The 14991-nt window shown below is 40.1% G+C and overlaps 1 protein-coding gene across 1 annotated transcript in view; it reads left to right on the forward strand.

Annotated features, from left to right (window-relative positions):
* The window catches only part of AGBL1 (ATP/GTP binding protein like 1), a 134995-nt gene that overhangs the window by 49945 nt on the left and 70059 nt on the right, over positions 1 to 14991 (forward strand). Inside the window, exons 7-15 of the mRNA XM_015812163.1 lie at positions 430 to 638; positions 3573 to 3732; positions 5120 to 5193; positions 6074 to 6190; positions 6284 to 6870; positions 7417 to 7500; positions 8114 to 8200; positions 8919 to 9067; positions 10907 to 10994. Of these exons, the coding sequence (XP_015667649.1) occupies positions 430 to 638; positions 3573 to 3732; positions 5120 to 5193; positions 6074 to 6190; positions 6284 to 6870; positions 7417 to 7500; positions 8114 to 8200; positions 8919 to 9067; positions 10907 to 10994 (1555 nt within the window). The remainder of the gene's footprint in view (positions 1 to 429; positions 639 to 3572; positions 3733 to 5119; positions 5194 to 6073; positions 6191 to 6283; positions 6871 to 7416; positions 7501 to 8113; positions 8201 to 8918; positions 9068 to 10906; positions 10995 to 14991) is intronic.

A 14991-nucleotide genomic window follows, 5' to 3' on the forward strand; every position in this document is an offset into this window, starting at 1 on the left:
CCCTGACCTAGGTCATCCCTACATAGCCCAATTACACACACTTATTACCAACCAAGCTCTCACACACACTGATTCTGGTCCCTCAAATGCAACAGAATCTATTCTGTAAATCATTTCATAGATCCTAGCTTACCCTCCAAATTCAGCCAGCGCTGGAAGAGAAAACACAACTTCCCGAAGGTAAGGAAAGGATACAAGAGGCAAGTTACTCTCTCCTGTTTTAAAAGTTCACCTGAGAAGGGAAAGCCAACCTCCTGAATGGTTCCTTTGCGTTTGATTTTTTTCTCAAGCTTCTGTGGTTTCTGGATGGACAAGTCAGCTAACTTTCCTTTCATCTTTTCAGGGAACCAAAGTTTCCCCACTCATGTCTAATAACTGAACTGTAGACATTTCCTGTAGCTGCTCAATCAGTTGGCTCTTTGCTTTCAGAGTCCAATAGTCGCCGAGCTGTGCAAAGAGGCTACGTTTGTCAGTTGCTCTGCTTATATCAAGATTGGCATCATCGAGACACTTCAAATAACTACATTCTAATCCGGAGGGGTCTTTTGCTTTGTCTCAAGCATATCACCAATGTCCGCTCCGGGAGAGAAAATTTCCTTCTTGTTCATGGCATGGAGATCCTTTTCAGAACATCTCAGGTAAGCAAACCTTCAGTGACCATGTTTGGGTAACATCTTGAGTTTAGCTCAGCCTTAGAGATAGAATAGAATAGAGAATAGAGCTGGAAGGAAATTTGGAGGTCTTCTAATCCAGCCCCCTGCTCAAGCAGGAGAACCTATACCATCCCAGACAGGTGAATGTCTAGTCTCTTCTTAAAAACCTCCAGTGATGGAGCGCCCACGATTTCTGAAGGCAAAGCTGTTCCACTGGTTGATTGTCCTCATTGTCAAGAAGTTTCTCCTTAATTCCAGATTGCTTCTCTCTTTGATCAGTTTCCAACCATTGTTTCTCATCCTGCCCTCTGGTGCTTTGGAGAACAAAGTTGAGGTCTAGCCTGCCAATTGTATCAAATGATGGTTTGATAGAATTGGATTATTGTGTGTTTATTTCCTGGATCAGCTCTGGGAAGTCCTGGGGGGGAGGGGGGAAAGGGAATAGATAGGTATATAAATGGATGTATTGTAGATTTATATGTGATTTTTTAAGGAGGTGTCCGGTGGGTACCCCATCTGCACCAGACGGGATGGTTGAGAGAGGAAGGGAGGTAGGTAGAGAGGGAGGAAGGAGGAGAGGTTGTAGGTTTGGGGGGAGGAAGGTGTGGAAAGTGAAAGAGGGGGGTGCAGGGGGGGACACCGGACACTTCCGTGAATGTATTGAGTAGTGTTATTTTCTTGGTTGATATTGTGATTAAATGCATCATATTTATATTATTGTTTTTAATTGAAAAATCAATAAAAATTAAAAAAAAAAGATGGTTAATCACCCTGCCAGTAGACCCACTTCTTCTACTTCTGAGATTATATATCCCTGTTGCCTTTGCAATAGCTTGTCTCCTGCTTGCCCTGAGCTGCTTTTCACCTGAACATATTGGGACACCTTTTTTTTTTACCTATTGGGTTGTAGCCACACACTATGGGGAAAAGCTAGATTGTCCTCTTTCCCTTTAATGACCCCAATTAATCCTCTTCCCTATTTGTTCATATATGGTGAAAACAGTGGCAAGTAGAGAATCTTGCTTGAATTGTTGGGGTTAATGGGATCCTTGGTGCCCTTTGAGCCCCACAGTTCAACTCTGAGCTACCAATATTGTCTGCTATTGGTTAATGGTTGCTTCAAGAGATTGTCCCTGACAGATCAATAACAGGTAGTTCAGGTTGAAAGATGAACCACATTTAGGTGAACTAATTGAAATTAAACTGTGACTTACAGGCTATGGTTAAAGTTCTCTGCCTTAATGATAAACTGATCTATAATATATATTCAGTCAACATTCCAAGACACCTGATGTGGCTTTAATGAGTTAGGACTTTGTAGTTGCCAAGGCATTCCATATGATTTATCTCCTTTAAACGTGATCCATAATGGCCACTTAAAAATTGTCCCAAAGATGAATAACATCGCTTAAAAACAGACATGCCCTGTGGAAAATGTAGTGTAATTATTATGTAATGATTTTGCATATTTATTTTCATTTAAATAGAAATACCAAATTTGGAAGGACTGTGATCAAAAGAAACTCATAGCCAAGGATGAAATATTGACGTTTATATTTATGATCTCTTGCTCTTACAGTTAGACTTGGATTAGGTAGTCTACAGGCTGCGTCTTATTTTCCTTATTAACTAATCCAGTTTTAAGGGATGAGTTAAAAGAATGCTTCCCAAATCGTGTAACATTTCCTGTTAGAATTATGGATAAATAATTCATTCAATCTTTTCTATCTCAGTTCTGCATCTGTAAGCCTTTTTTTTTTGACGTGTGAATTTCACATTTATTTCGGTATTGGGTTTTTTTTATTATCAAATGTCCATTTAATATGCAATGTCCTCAAACCTACATATTCTCCTGTGCAGCTTTCCTTGACACTGTATTCACCAAATTTCAGACAAGTGAGAAGTGTAACTGTTCTGAAACATATAATTGTCCAAAAGATACGAATGAGATTTGTTCGCTCAAAAATGCAAAGCAGACAAAATTCTCTCCATCTCCCTTTAGAAATAGAGGGAGTGTTGCAAATATGCATTTGACCCCAGAGCTTTTTTTTTTTTTTGGTTAATCTTAAAATATTTAATCCTGTTACGGATTTTGCATCTCGGACTACTTTGGATCGAGGGATAAAGCAATAGGCACAATCTTAGCTGGTCACACTAGCAAACTGCATCTTTATTATATTGGTTCCATTTCACAAGCAAGCTGAGTTAATTCCAAACTCTAAAGCTGGAAAAGAAAATCTGCATGAAGGGGACCCTGAAATGATAGTTACGATGTGATCTTAAGATAAGCACCTCCTCAGCACTTCCAACAAATTAAAAGATTTTCATCCCAAGAGCCAAATGTCCTCTATCATCAGAACACTCTTTTTTAAAAAAAAAAAAAAAAAAAAAAACATTTTAAAAGTGTAGCTTTTTGTAGTGTTGGAATTTTTGTTGCTAGCTCACACACTGTGGTCTCTGGAGAAAAGAAAAGAGAACAGCTCAGCCATCATATATCTTTCTTGCTAAGCTGTGTGATGACCATCTACATAAGAATGTGATTGGTTTTTCATCCCATTTGTTTCGAGCAAAAAATTGTCAACCCCCTCTGGAATGCAGGCGCTCTGCAAAGTGAACACATTATGCTTCGCAGCCCTAAACATCTATTTATCAACAAATAAACCAGTAGCACAGTTTTGTTGCTCGTGGTCCTGAAAACCACTCCTACGGCCTTCAGATCCCTTTTAACAATGGCTGCCAAGTTGTAACTGTTAATTTGATAGAAAAGAGTAGTTATTAAACACATGGGAAATAATCACATTTACTATAATTAATGTAACAGAATAAGTCCCTTGCATCAAGCTGGATTCTTTGTCGGTGGAGCTACCTGAGCCGGAGGAAAAAGGATAATCTGAATGTTCATTTTTTGCTCTTGTTTAGGACAGTCTGTTTAGCAAGACTCTGGACCCTATCGTCAATACAGTGACTCAGATCCTCAGGAAAACCTATCCAAAGATGCCCTTTCCTTCAGCTGCAATTAGCAGTTCCTATTCTTTTCCCATTCCTGGGAAAACAGAACTTTCACTCCCCAGACCTGAAGGTAAGTTGTTCCAAAGTCCCAAGAAGAAAAAGAAAATATTCAGGCTGTATAATAATAATAATAATAATAATAATAATAATAATAATAATAATAATAATAATAATAATAATAATAATAATAGTAGTAGTAGTAGTAGTAGTAGTAGTAGTAGTAGTAAAGTTGGAAGGGACCTTGGAGGTCTTCTAGTCCAACCCCCTCCTCAGGCTGGAAACCCTATACCATTTCGGACAAATGGCTGTCCAGTTTCTTCTTAAAAACTTCCAGTGTTGGAGCATTCACCGCTTCTGGAGGCAGGTTGTTCCACTGGTTAATTGTCCTCACTGTCAGGAAGTTTCTCCTTAGTTCTAGGTTGCTTCTCTCCTTGCTTAGTTTCCACCCGTTGCTTCTTGTCCTGCCTTCAGGTGCCTTGGAGCATAGCTTGACTCCCTCTTCTTTGGGGCAACCCTTGAGATATTGGAACACTGCTATCATGTCCCCCCTCATCCTTCTCTTTGTTAAACTAGAGAAGAATAAATCTCCACAGGAGGCAAAATATCTCCACAAGAAGATTATGCCAAACAAGGCCAATAAATTATGGGTCCTTGGTGCTCTCCAAGTTTGGTTGTTTTCTTGCAGACATTTCATTACCAAACTAGGTAACCACATCAGTGCGCTGATGGTCTTGGGTAAAGAAACGTCTGCAACAAAACCACCAAGCGCAGAGAGCACCTAGGATCCCTCATCTCAACCTTCAGCTACAAATATTCTCCTCTCTCAATAAAGCCAATAAAGATTGTACACCTTCAACATGCTTGCTGATGGAGAAGTGGGGTGGGGATGAAGGTGGCAGGGAAAATTAAAATTCCAACCAAGAAGGGAAGATGGAATGAAGTAGTTAAATCATTTTGGGAACTAATTTGATGATAGTATTGTCTTGAGAGATGGTTTCCCCTCATGAACTCTATGCCTGCTTACTCGGAGAAAGAGGAGAACTCTGAGATTTAAGAAACTCATGCAGTATGGTGGAAGTTGATGTGTAGTTTAGCAGGATGGTTGAAGCTCCACACCATAAACCAAGACAAAAAAAACCAAACATGCAGGGTTGGTAATAACTTCTTGCAATTATGTCATCTGAATAAAAGATTTAAAAAATAGTTGAGCAGACAGCAAATTCTATTTAGGATGCCTGCAAATTACCCTCAAGTGCATGCTTGTGATTTTGGTTAAATTGTCTTGTTTTGCATATTGCTTTTTTTCTTCGTTATAAATGCATATATTGTTTCTTCTCTAATGAGACTTATTTTTTTGTGTGTGTTGTGGATGCTATCAATGTCCGAGTCACCCATGTGGGAAACAGCTCACTTCTTTGGACAGTTTGATTCTTGGTTTCATTGTCTTTTCTTTGCAGATTATTTTGATGAAGACGCTGAGGAAGAGATTGAGAAAGACTGTGATAATGAAGATGCTGAAAATAAAGAGGAAGTAAATAACTTTATTTTGTAGCAAGCTGCCATGTGTTTGATAGCCATGCCTTAATTCATTACACTTTTAATAGATGAATGATTGGAGGAGATATCAGCAGGGATGCTTCGTCCTTTCTGAATGTCTGCCAGATATTCTAAGAGATTCAAAGCCCCAATCAGCCGTAAAACTGCTTTTCTAAGCAAGATTCAGATCAGGCCAAAGTCTGACGGAACATTATAATAACTGCTCTATTTACAATAAGCTGGTTTTAAGTCTGACTCTTGTCTGGATAGGAGAAAACCAGGGTCTAAGCATATGTTACTGCAAAATCCATGGTGGAGCAAAAGCGGGATATTGTACGCATTGAAATAGTTAAGGTCATCACCTTGCTATTTATGAGAAAAAAACTTATTCTGTTATAGAAATATTTAACCTTGTTGTTATAAATAATGTTGAACTAGAGGTCCTGATGGTTGACTTTTGGATGTATGCAAAGTTAAATTGCCAACCAATAGGTATCTGTTTTATGGTTAGCTTCTTATTTTTCATAATTGTGGATAGATATGACCCCCTGTTATTGTCACAAATTACCACACGTGAGTCAAAATACATGGTGAAATGATTATGTATTTCTTTCTGCCTCCCCTTCTCTCTCAAATGAGTTTATCTAAGTGCAGTCCAAAAATTGGGGCCTCCAGATGTTGGGGAATACATCTAGGAATCTCAAGTCTAGGAAGTCAGGAGCTATCATTCAGAAATATCCTGTGACATTCCTTACCTATTGTACTGGTTATAATTGTGGTGGCAGTATATGGAATATAATAGGAGTAGGCTTCAGCCAAGACTATGGGTGAAGATGAGAGGGTTTCTTCCTTATTTTTCATTCTTATTTTGAAAGGATGATGATCTAGAGAAGGATATTAACAAGCTCCTGTCAAAGCCAGAGCTGGACCGACCGGAATCGGAGCTGAATCAGTATATGGTCATGTGTCCTGAACTTCAATATAACTTTCAGGTGAGAACCTTCTGGGGTTTTGACTTTTCAATCCATCCAGAAATCTGATTTATGCAATGATCCATAATGGTTGGTTGTCTGTTTTTCTCCTAGTTGAAGGAAAAAGAAATAGAGCTTAAAGATGAGCTGAATTCTGTGGACATCCCTGGGACCCTGACCAGTTCCTGCCTCCATGTCATTCCATGTGCTATTTCCCTGAAGTGCCAGCTCCAATGTAGAGAAGGGGACCAAAGTATCGAAGAAGAAGAAGAAAAGCAGATCCAGAGGACTTTAGAGAGGCCAGTACACAGAGAGGGAAAAAAACAGAAACCTCAAGAACCTGGAAAAAGAACTTTTGGTGAATCAGAACCTTTGGTGACTACTTTCAGAAAAGGCACAGTCTCCAGTAAGGGTCATACAGCCCAAGAGGGATTGCAGAACAGGCAGACATCCCAGTTCCAACATATGAATTCCTGTGGACCTGGCTGCCAGGAGAGAATAGAAGCTTCTGAAATGGTCACAAAACTTTTGGAGAAGCACCCTGGGAATATCCCTTTCCACAAACCTAGGTACTTTATGGCAAGGGCTAACTGCACCCAGTCCATTCCAGACTACAGAGTACTAGCATTCCCAGATCTCTGGGGTCATCAACCCCCTACTTACAGCCAGCCTTTACAGCAAAGGAGATGTGGCATCCAAAAGTAAGTTTCTCTCCCTTTACTTCTAAACCTAGAGTAAAGATATAGAGATAGGAAGCTTGCAAGGGGTCAGTGGGGGAAATAGCGAGCACCACTCTCACTAATTATATATCGAGGCAATGTTGGCCAATGGAAGTGTAGTTGGAGCCATGGGAAAAACAGAAATCACTGTGATGCCTTTGGGGAACACATCTCCCCACAACTCAACAAGGAGTGCCTCAACAGGCTGTTTGTGATGAGTGGAGCAAATCTAAATTGGGGGATGGATTAAAGTGTTCGGGCATAGGACAGGACTGTCAAGTTAAGACTACTTCATGCTGCAACATACTTCCCCATGTTTTATACCAGGGGTCTTCAAACTTGGCAACTTTAAGACTTGTAGACTTCAACTCTCAGAATTCCTCAGCCAGCCATGAGTTGAAATCCATAAGACTTAAAGTTGCCAAGTTGGGAGATCCCTATTCTACAGGACCAGAGTGAAAGAAAAAGGTAGCAATCCCAACAAGCATGTTCTTCACCCCCACCTCAATCTTTTTTTCCTTACCACAGGGCCAAAATATTTGAAGACATCCGCCGTGTGGTCCAGCCAGCAGATATAATCAAGCGAGTTGTCTTTAATTTAGACAGCTCTGGGTAAGTAAATTTTTGTTACCGTAGTTGAGGCCATTGTTAGCGAATCATGGACTTTTGCCATCTTTCCTCCCCCTCTGCACATTCATAAAATCTTCCCTGGAGGGTCCTCTTCCGGAGACAGGATGAAGACAAAGCCAAGGTGGTGTAGTGAACTGGAGGAACCCAGGTTCAAGCACTGATTCGCATGAAAATCTTGCTGTTAGTTTTGGGAGTAATGTTCTATCAGCCCAAACGTCCTCGTAGGATTGTGGATATAGAGTTAAATCAGGAGTCTTCCAACTTGGCTCTTTTATGACTTGTGGACTTCAGCTCCCAGAATTCCTCAGCCAGGCATTCTGGCTGAGGAATTCTGGGAGTTGAAGTCCACAAGTCATAAAAGGGCCAAGTTTGAAGACCCCTGAGTTAAATGCACTGTGATCTCTATATAAACCACCTTGTTCTCCCAGCAAAAAGGAAGGATGTAAATAGAATTAGAAACCTATGGGGAACCTAATGATTATGAAATACCTCTGTTTCTGTGGGTCCCAGTGCTTTCTGCTAACTTCTTCAGTGGTTAACAGGGCTAGCTATTTCTCAGTCAGCTTTGCACTAATTGTGTTGCCTTTTGTTTCAGGTCTTTACAGTCAGATCAACAAAACTGCTTAAAATTCTTTTCCAAATTTGAATCTGGGAATCTCCGCAAAGCCATCCAAGTGCGGGAGTAAGTATGACAAATAGGACCAGCAGAGTATCTAAGGTGTTCCAGGCCATCTTGGGAAAGATTAGACTTAGAGACCACGATGGAAGGCAAACATTATAAACATTATAAACCATAATGTTTAACTTTTTGGAAATCCATCATATTAGTAAGGGAGTATCTTCACAGCACGGTTATTAGGAAAAGTTGTTTTCAGTAGACAGAAATTACTGTTACTAGACTACTGAACTGATCATTCTCACTCTCAGGTCAAAGTACTGGTACTGGAGAGGGACAGATGTTTGGCAGCTGCAGGTGTTTGCCTAGTCCTGTGTGGAATGCAAAGGTTGGAGGTCCAACAACTGGGCCAAACCAACAATATATCTTAATAATCAGCTTACATCAACAGACTGCAGAGTCCTGTGGTATATCAAGTTCCCAGTGAATGTCAGATGACTAGGTCTCTATGTTTCTACTGTTCTCTGTAGTGCTTGAGCAGGGGGCTGGACTAGAAGACCTCCAAGGTCCCTTCCAGCTTCTATTCTATTCTATTCTATTCTATTCTATTCTATTCTATTCTATTCTATTCTATTCTATTCTATTCTCCTTGGGTAGCTATGTATCATGACTCTAATATGTGGGTTAATATTCCATGGATTCTGCCAATGGATTCTGCTCTCAAACAAACCTGTTTTGTAGCTCGTGGATGTTTCAGACTCTGTTGTTGTGCTTTGTGATCCAGGTATGAATATGATTTGATCCTCAACCCTGACATCAACAACTCCCAATATAATCAGTGGTTCTACTTTGAGGTCAGTGCCATGAAGTCTGCCATTCCATACTGCTTCAATGTTATCAACTGTGACAAGCCAAACAGCCAGTTTAATTATGGTAAGAGTTGTCATATTGAGGGAGGGGTTGGCCCACTGTCCATGGTTAAGCTGTTTCTGGGAAAGTCAGGTGAATGAGCCCTTAAAACATGGATTCTCAAGGGCTCTTGTATTTCACCTTTTTTTACTGGGTACTGAAATAGTTTTCATACTGGTGCATGGAATTCCAAGCCTTCCCCTTCTTGTGCAGATAACTTTGACATCTGATAAATTAAAAAAGCAACGAAACCTCATTCTTTGGTAGAATAAATTGAAAACTATCTGTTTTCTTTCTCTGGGCATAAGACAAATGAGGACAGGGAGAGAAAATGGAAGTTAGCCAAAGTGGTGAGAATGTTTGTGAAGTTGGAGTAAATTGGTATTTGTGAATAAGGATGGAAGACACCAATGGGTGGTTTAGAAGGACTTTATTACTTCTAATTGCACGCTGTCATCCAAAATATGTAACGTAAGAGAAGCAAAGGGGAATCAGTTTGGTGTAGTGGTTAAAGGCCTCAGACTAGAAATTGGGAGACTGTGAGTTCTAGTTCTGCCTTGGGCATGAAGCCAGCTGAGTGATCTTGGGCCAATCACTCACTCTCAGCCCTAGAAAGAAGAAGAAGGCAAGGGCAAAATATTTCTGAAAATATTGCCAAGAAAACTTGAGGGACATGACCATGGATATAATAGATGTTAACTATGACTTGAAGGCAAAAGAAGTCAGAAGACTCAAATCCTCACATGTCTCAAATATTGGCAACAGGGGAGGCATAGAAAGGGAAGTTGAGGGTTTTGTCATGTGGAAACTTGGTTTTAACTGCTAGGAATGAAGCTCCTGAAAGACAATGCCCTCAATTGCAGCGGAACTCTGAAATCACATAATACCAGTTTTATTCCAACAGAATTCTTAATACTCACTTTAATAATATAATCTGCATAAATGACAACCGGAGCCTCTTTTCAAACCTATCCAATTTTCATTATGGGTTCCTGGATCTTGTAATTTGGGTAGAGCAGTGAAAATTCTCTGTGAGAATTATTATTGCCCTTTCTGCCACCAGATCCTGAAGGAAAGAAGCTCCATGTCCAAAATTACAAAATTTTTGGAAAGATGGGAGAGGTACAGTTGCAGATGTGCGTGCTCTGGGGACACCTGACTTCTGAAATCTGAAAAGCATTTGAGGTTTTTGCTCAGCCAAATGTCCTTCTGTATGATTGGAAGTCTTGTGCAAGGCACTTATCCTCTCATGAGGCTTTCCTGCTGAACAGAAGCAGGTCAGAACTGGGAATGGCAGTTTTATAAAATCAAAGCAATTTGGGGCTGGGGCACAGACTCCAATAATGCATCATTCGATGTATATCAAGCAGAGAAATGGTAGTGGCTTGAGTTCAAGAAAAGTTGAAAACAGAAATAAAATGAAAGGAGAGCTTGTCGTCTCATATATAACACTGGGGCAATTCCAGCTGTGCAGGTTGAACAACTGATGCACAGAACTAATCAAATTATCGGAAAAGCCATCAAAATGTATTACACAACTGTTTGTTTGTTTGTTTTTCATTTCCTCCAAATGGTCAAACCATTTGGAGGCATCTGGAAACGTTCTTGATGACATGAGAGGAGGTCAGGTCAACCGAGGTCATACATTCTAGGATTGGCACAAAAAGGGTTTGCTTTGAAATTGCAGAACACTTCAGATTGTCAACAGTGGAGGTGCATCAGATAGTCCTTGTTGCATAAAAATATTATTTCTGTCTTCACCCCTAAACATGCCATAAGTAAAACAGCTATTCCCATTCCACTGCAGTGGAAATCATATCGTATCTCTCTCCCTCCCCTCCCAAACTCTTTTTGTGTGTGTAGGTATGCAACCAGTCATGTATTCAGTGAAGGAGGCTCTGCTGGGCAGACCTCACTGGATTCGGGTGGGCTATGATATCAGTTATTACAAGTAAGTCTCTACTATTCTTTTATGTGACATTTGAGCTTCCTGCTAATTATATTTCTTCCACGTACTTCTGTCTATTAATGCTACTTACTTCATTGTGTGCATACATCTTTTAGGGCTTTCCAAAAATAATAGCGGATGTGTTGAGACTAACAACTCAACCTTCTCAGCTAGCATAGTCACTCTGGAAGTTCTAGTCCCCAAACGTTTGAAGGACCTCAGGTTCAGGAAAGTAGTGTTGCAATTTCCTAGCACTTCCCCAAACTAAAATTCCCCAAACGTACTTTGCAAACACGCAACAAAGGATTGTAGGATTGTCTCAAAGGTGTTTTTTTCCCCCAAGAAACTTCTTCAAGAACTGAAGAAGCTGCTTGGATGAGACAGTGAAACGTCTTCAAAGAAAAACAAAGGAAGTCCAGTTGCCTATTGAGAAAGCACCTTTGGGACAATCATGACCTGGATGACTGAATTTCTCCATAGAGAGATTGTAGGATTGGTGTGTTTGTGTGAGTGCTGAAGGATTGAAGAACGGGAGTGCACATAGCTCATGCCTGCAATGCATACTAACAATAGGAAAGGATTTTCCTCGTAATATTCTACGCATTCTTTTCCTGCTTGGCAATCCTTACTCTCCAGTGGGTTTTCTCTTCTCTTCACACGTCTTACACTTCTAATAATAATAATAATAATAATAATAATAATAATAATAATAATAGTAGTAGTAGTAGTAGTAGTAGTAGTAGTAGTAGTAGTAGTAATAGTAATAGTAATAATAGTAATAATAATAATAATAATAATAATAATAATAATAATAATAATAATAATAATAATAATAATAATAATAATAATAATAAAGTTGGAAGGGACCTTGGAGGTCATCTGGTCCAACCCCCTGCTCAGGCAGGAAACCCTATACCATTTCAGACAAATGGCCGTCCAGTCTCTTCTTAAAAACTTCCAGTGTTGAAGCATTCACCATTTCTGGAGGCAGGTTGTTCCACTGGTTAATTGTTCTAACTGTCAGGAAGTTTCTTCTTAGTTGCTTCTCTCCTTGGTTAGTTTCCATCCGTTGCTTCTTGTCCTGCCTTCAGGCGCCTTGGAAAATAGCTTGACTCCCTCTTCTTTGGGGCAGCCCCTGAGATATTGGAATACTGCTATCATGTCCCCTCTCGTCCTTCACGGATACAGAAGGTGTTTAAAACAATGGGAAATTTTCTCATTGATTGTTTCCAGTCTTTACTGGGGTGAATATTTCTACCACAGATCCAATTTCAAAATTTTGTAAGGTCACCCCACTTCAATGAAGACTTTCTAAGCATCTCTCCATAAGCCCAGATCTTTCCAGAGCCACCAAACTGTGACTCATGCAGAGGAACAAGGAGCAAACTCCTCTGAAGAGTGAGCTCATTCTTGTTTTTTTTCAGCCTTTGAATGGATAAGAGACATTTCTTCCACTTCAGCTTTCTAGAGATTAAAACTAAAATTCATTGAATGAAAGTATTTGGCGAAATAGGGTAATGATCTGAGATACATAGAACATAGAATAGCAGGGCTGGAGGATACCCTTGGAGGTCTTCTAGTTCAACCCCCTGCCCTCTTTAACCTTGTCATGATCATTTATGTGGCGGCCCAACTCACAATGATTCTGAACTGCTTAAAGAAGTAAAACCCCTAAGTATAAAACCCAATAAACTCTCACCTCCCTGTCAGCAACAATCAAACCATCTACTTGATGGACACTGTATCACCTTGACGTCCCCAGATTCCCAGGCAAAACCATGTCTTCAGGGCCTTTCCAAAGTGTATCAAGGTGTGGGCCATTCTTAGCTCCATGGGGATGGTGTTCCATTGAGAGGGAATCACCATGGAGAAGACCCTTCTTCTTGGTCCAACGAGATAGACTTCTTTAAGAGAAAGGATCCATAACCTGTTCTGCCTTCCCTCTCTAGTAGTCAGGTAGATGTAACTGGGAAAAGACAATCCTTCAAATAATGTGGTCCTTCAAGGAATCCGTGATTCTTTTACTTCCAGTTTCTCTTAGCATGAATAGAGCTGTTTCTACCATAGCAGGTCTGTAAACAGATGCAAGCACATAGAGTTTGATTACTGGCATAATAACATTAAGAAGGCTGTTACTATGCCGTGGTTAAATCACCGCTGACTGGTGCAATTAAATTATGGAAGTACAATTAAATTCTTAATTGTAACCTGGTTGCAGATGATGGAATGGGGTTCTCCCCATTTCATTTTCCCTGGATGGGAAATAGAGTGAATTTAATTCCATAGTGCTCTGAACAGTTACAAATCTGTCATTGAATTTATGTTCCTGAATTTTAATTGTTCCAAAATCTACCGGGCACCTCAAATCTATTGCTCTTCTTATACCATAATATTTCTTGAATTCTGAATTTCTTGTATTCTGAAGGTTATAGCAAGTATTATAGGGCCCAAATGTTGCCACCTATACTCCTCCCCCGTCCAAAACAACAACAACAACAAACCAGATTTGCTGAACATTTGCAAAATCTCTCACTTTACGTCCATGAAATTCTTGGTGGGAGGGAGAAATGTGGGGAGAAGCCTTAACAATAATAAGTGTGCATTCTCCAGTTAATTCTTAAATCCACCATTTTAAGTGAGGTTGCTTCACTATCTTAACATTTCAGACATCCCCAGTTGTTGAAGTTTTTTTTGAGGGGAAGCATGCCTTCTAGTCCATGCTAAGAGTTGATTTTTTTGCATCCTACGTCAAAGAAAGGAGATGGCGTCAGCTATTTGGTAGGTAGGCCAGTCATTTGCTGTGGGCTACAAACCAGGAGACTGTGAATTCTAGTTCCGCCTTAGTCACAACGTCAGCTGGATGTCCTTGGGCCAGTCCTTCTCTTTCAGCCCTAGGAAGAAGGCAACAAAAATCTCTTTTGAAACCTTGCTAAGAAAATTGGAGGACTTGTCCAGTCAGTTGCCATGGGTCAAGACTTAACTCAAAATCTCCTTCCCCTGGCAAATGTTGAGAAACAGCCACCACGGAGTCTCTTATTTGCAGAGTCTAATTGCAGAATCTTGAAAGCCTATCCAAAATATTCACTACCCTCTTTCTGAGAACAACGGGATTCAGTCCTCATGTTCTGAAACTCATTCCTAGGCATTTTGCTTCCCCTAGGCTGTGTAATCATTTTATCTCCCTCCCTGCTCTTCTTCAGGTTTACACGATAAATCCCTGTAGAGTAGGTGAATATTGAAGGAAAATAAGTTCCAACTTTTATTCCTGAAGAGGCTTCTGGATACTAATTAGAAAAAAATGGATGTAGGTCGGGAGAGGACAACTTTCAGCCTTGGGATCCATGACCTTTGATCTCATTTTATGCAGATATTGACCTGATATCAGAATCTCACTGCAGGTCTCCTGCTAGGAACAATCTGCAATAGTTGGTAAATGGAGAGGGAGAGAAGAACAATGTCAGAAAGAGAAAATGAGAAAGAGATGCTATTAATATTATGTCTGAACCCAGTTGATACCTCTCCATCATACCTCCCTTTCTCCTGTTGTAACATGCAGGTATTAATTCCGATCTAATCATAATACACTTTTCTATGAAGATTGCTGAGGTAATGTAAAACACTTCGAACAGCTTGGTGTAACACATAATTAGAATACTTTACGATGCACAGCTGAAGTTGAAGATGGTATCTGAAATCTGTGCAGGTGGCACTTTTTGCAAAACATTACTACAAACAGAACGTTACTGGGCTCCTGGAACAGGGTCATTATAATCTGAATTATAATTCAATTAAATGTTGTTATTTCGGGAGAAATCCTAAGGAGAGGAAAGGAAGGATTTATATAGTAAAGGTCTTCCATCTTGGAATGAGATGAGTGGCCTTCGAACTTAACACCGATACAAAGTTGTCAAATGGTTGTGATTTCATAATGCTCCCTCTAATCCTTGGGCGCTGCCCAGAGTCACTCTATGATGGAAATGGGCAGTTTCTAAATATGATG

Source organism: Protobothrops mucrosquamatus, unplaced genomic scaffold (assembly GCF_001527695.2).
Source record: "Protobothrops mucrosquamatus isolate PMUCROS unplaced genomic scaffold, P.Mucros_1.0 scaffold72, whole genome shotgun sequence".
In the NCBI taxonomy this organism is placed as follows: Eukaryota; Metazoa; Chordata; class Lepidosauria; order Squamata; family Viperidae; genus Protobothrops; species Protobothrops mucrosquamatus.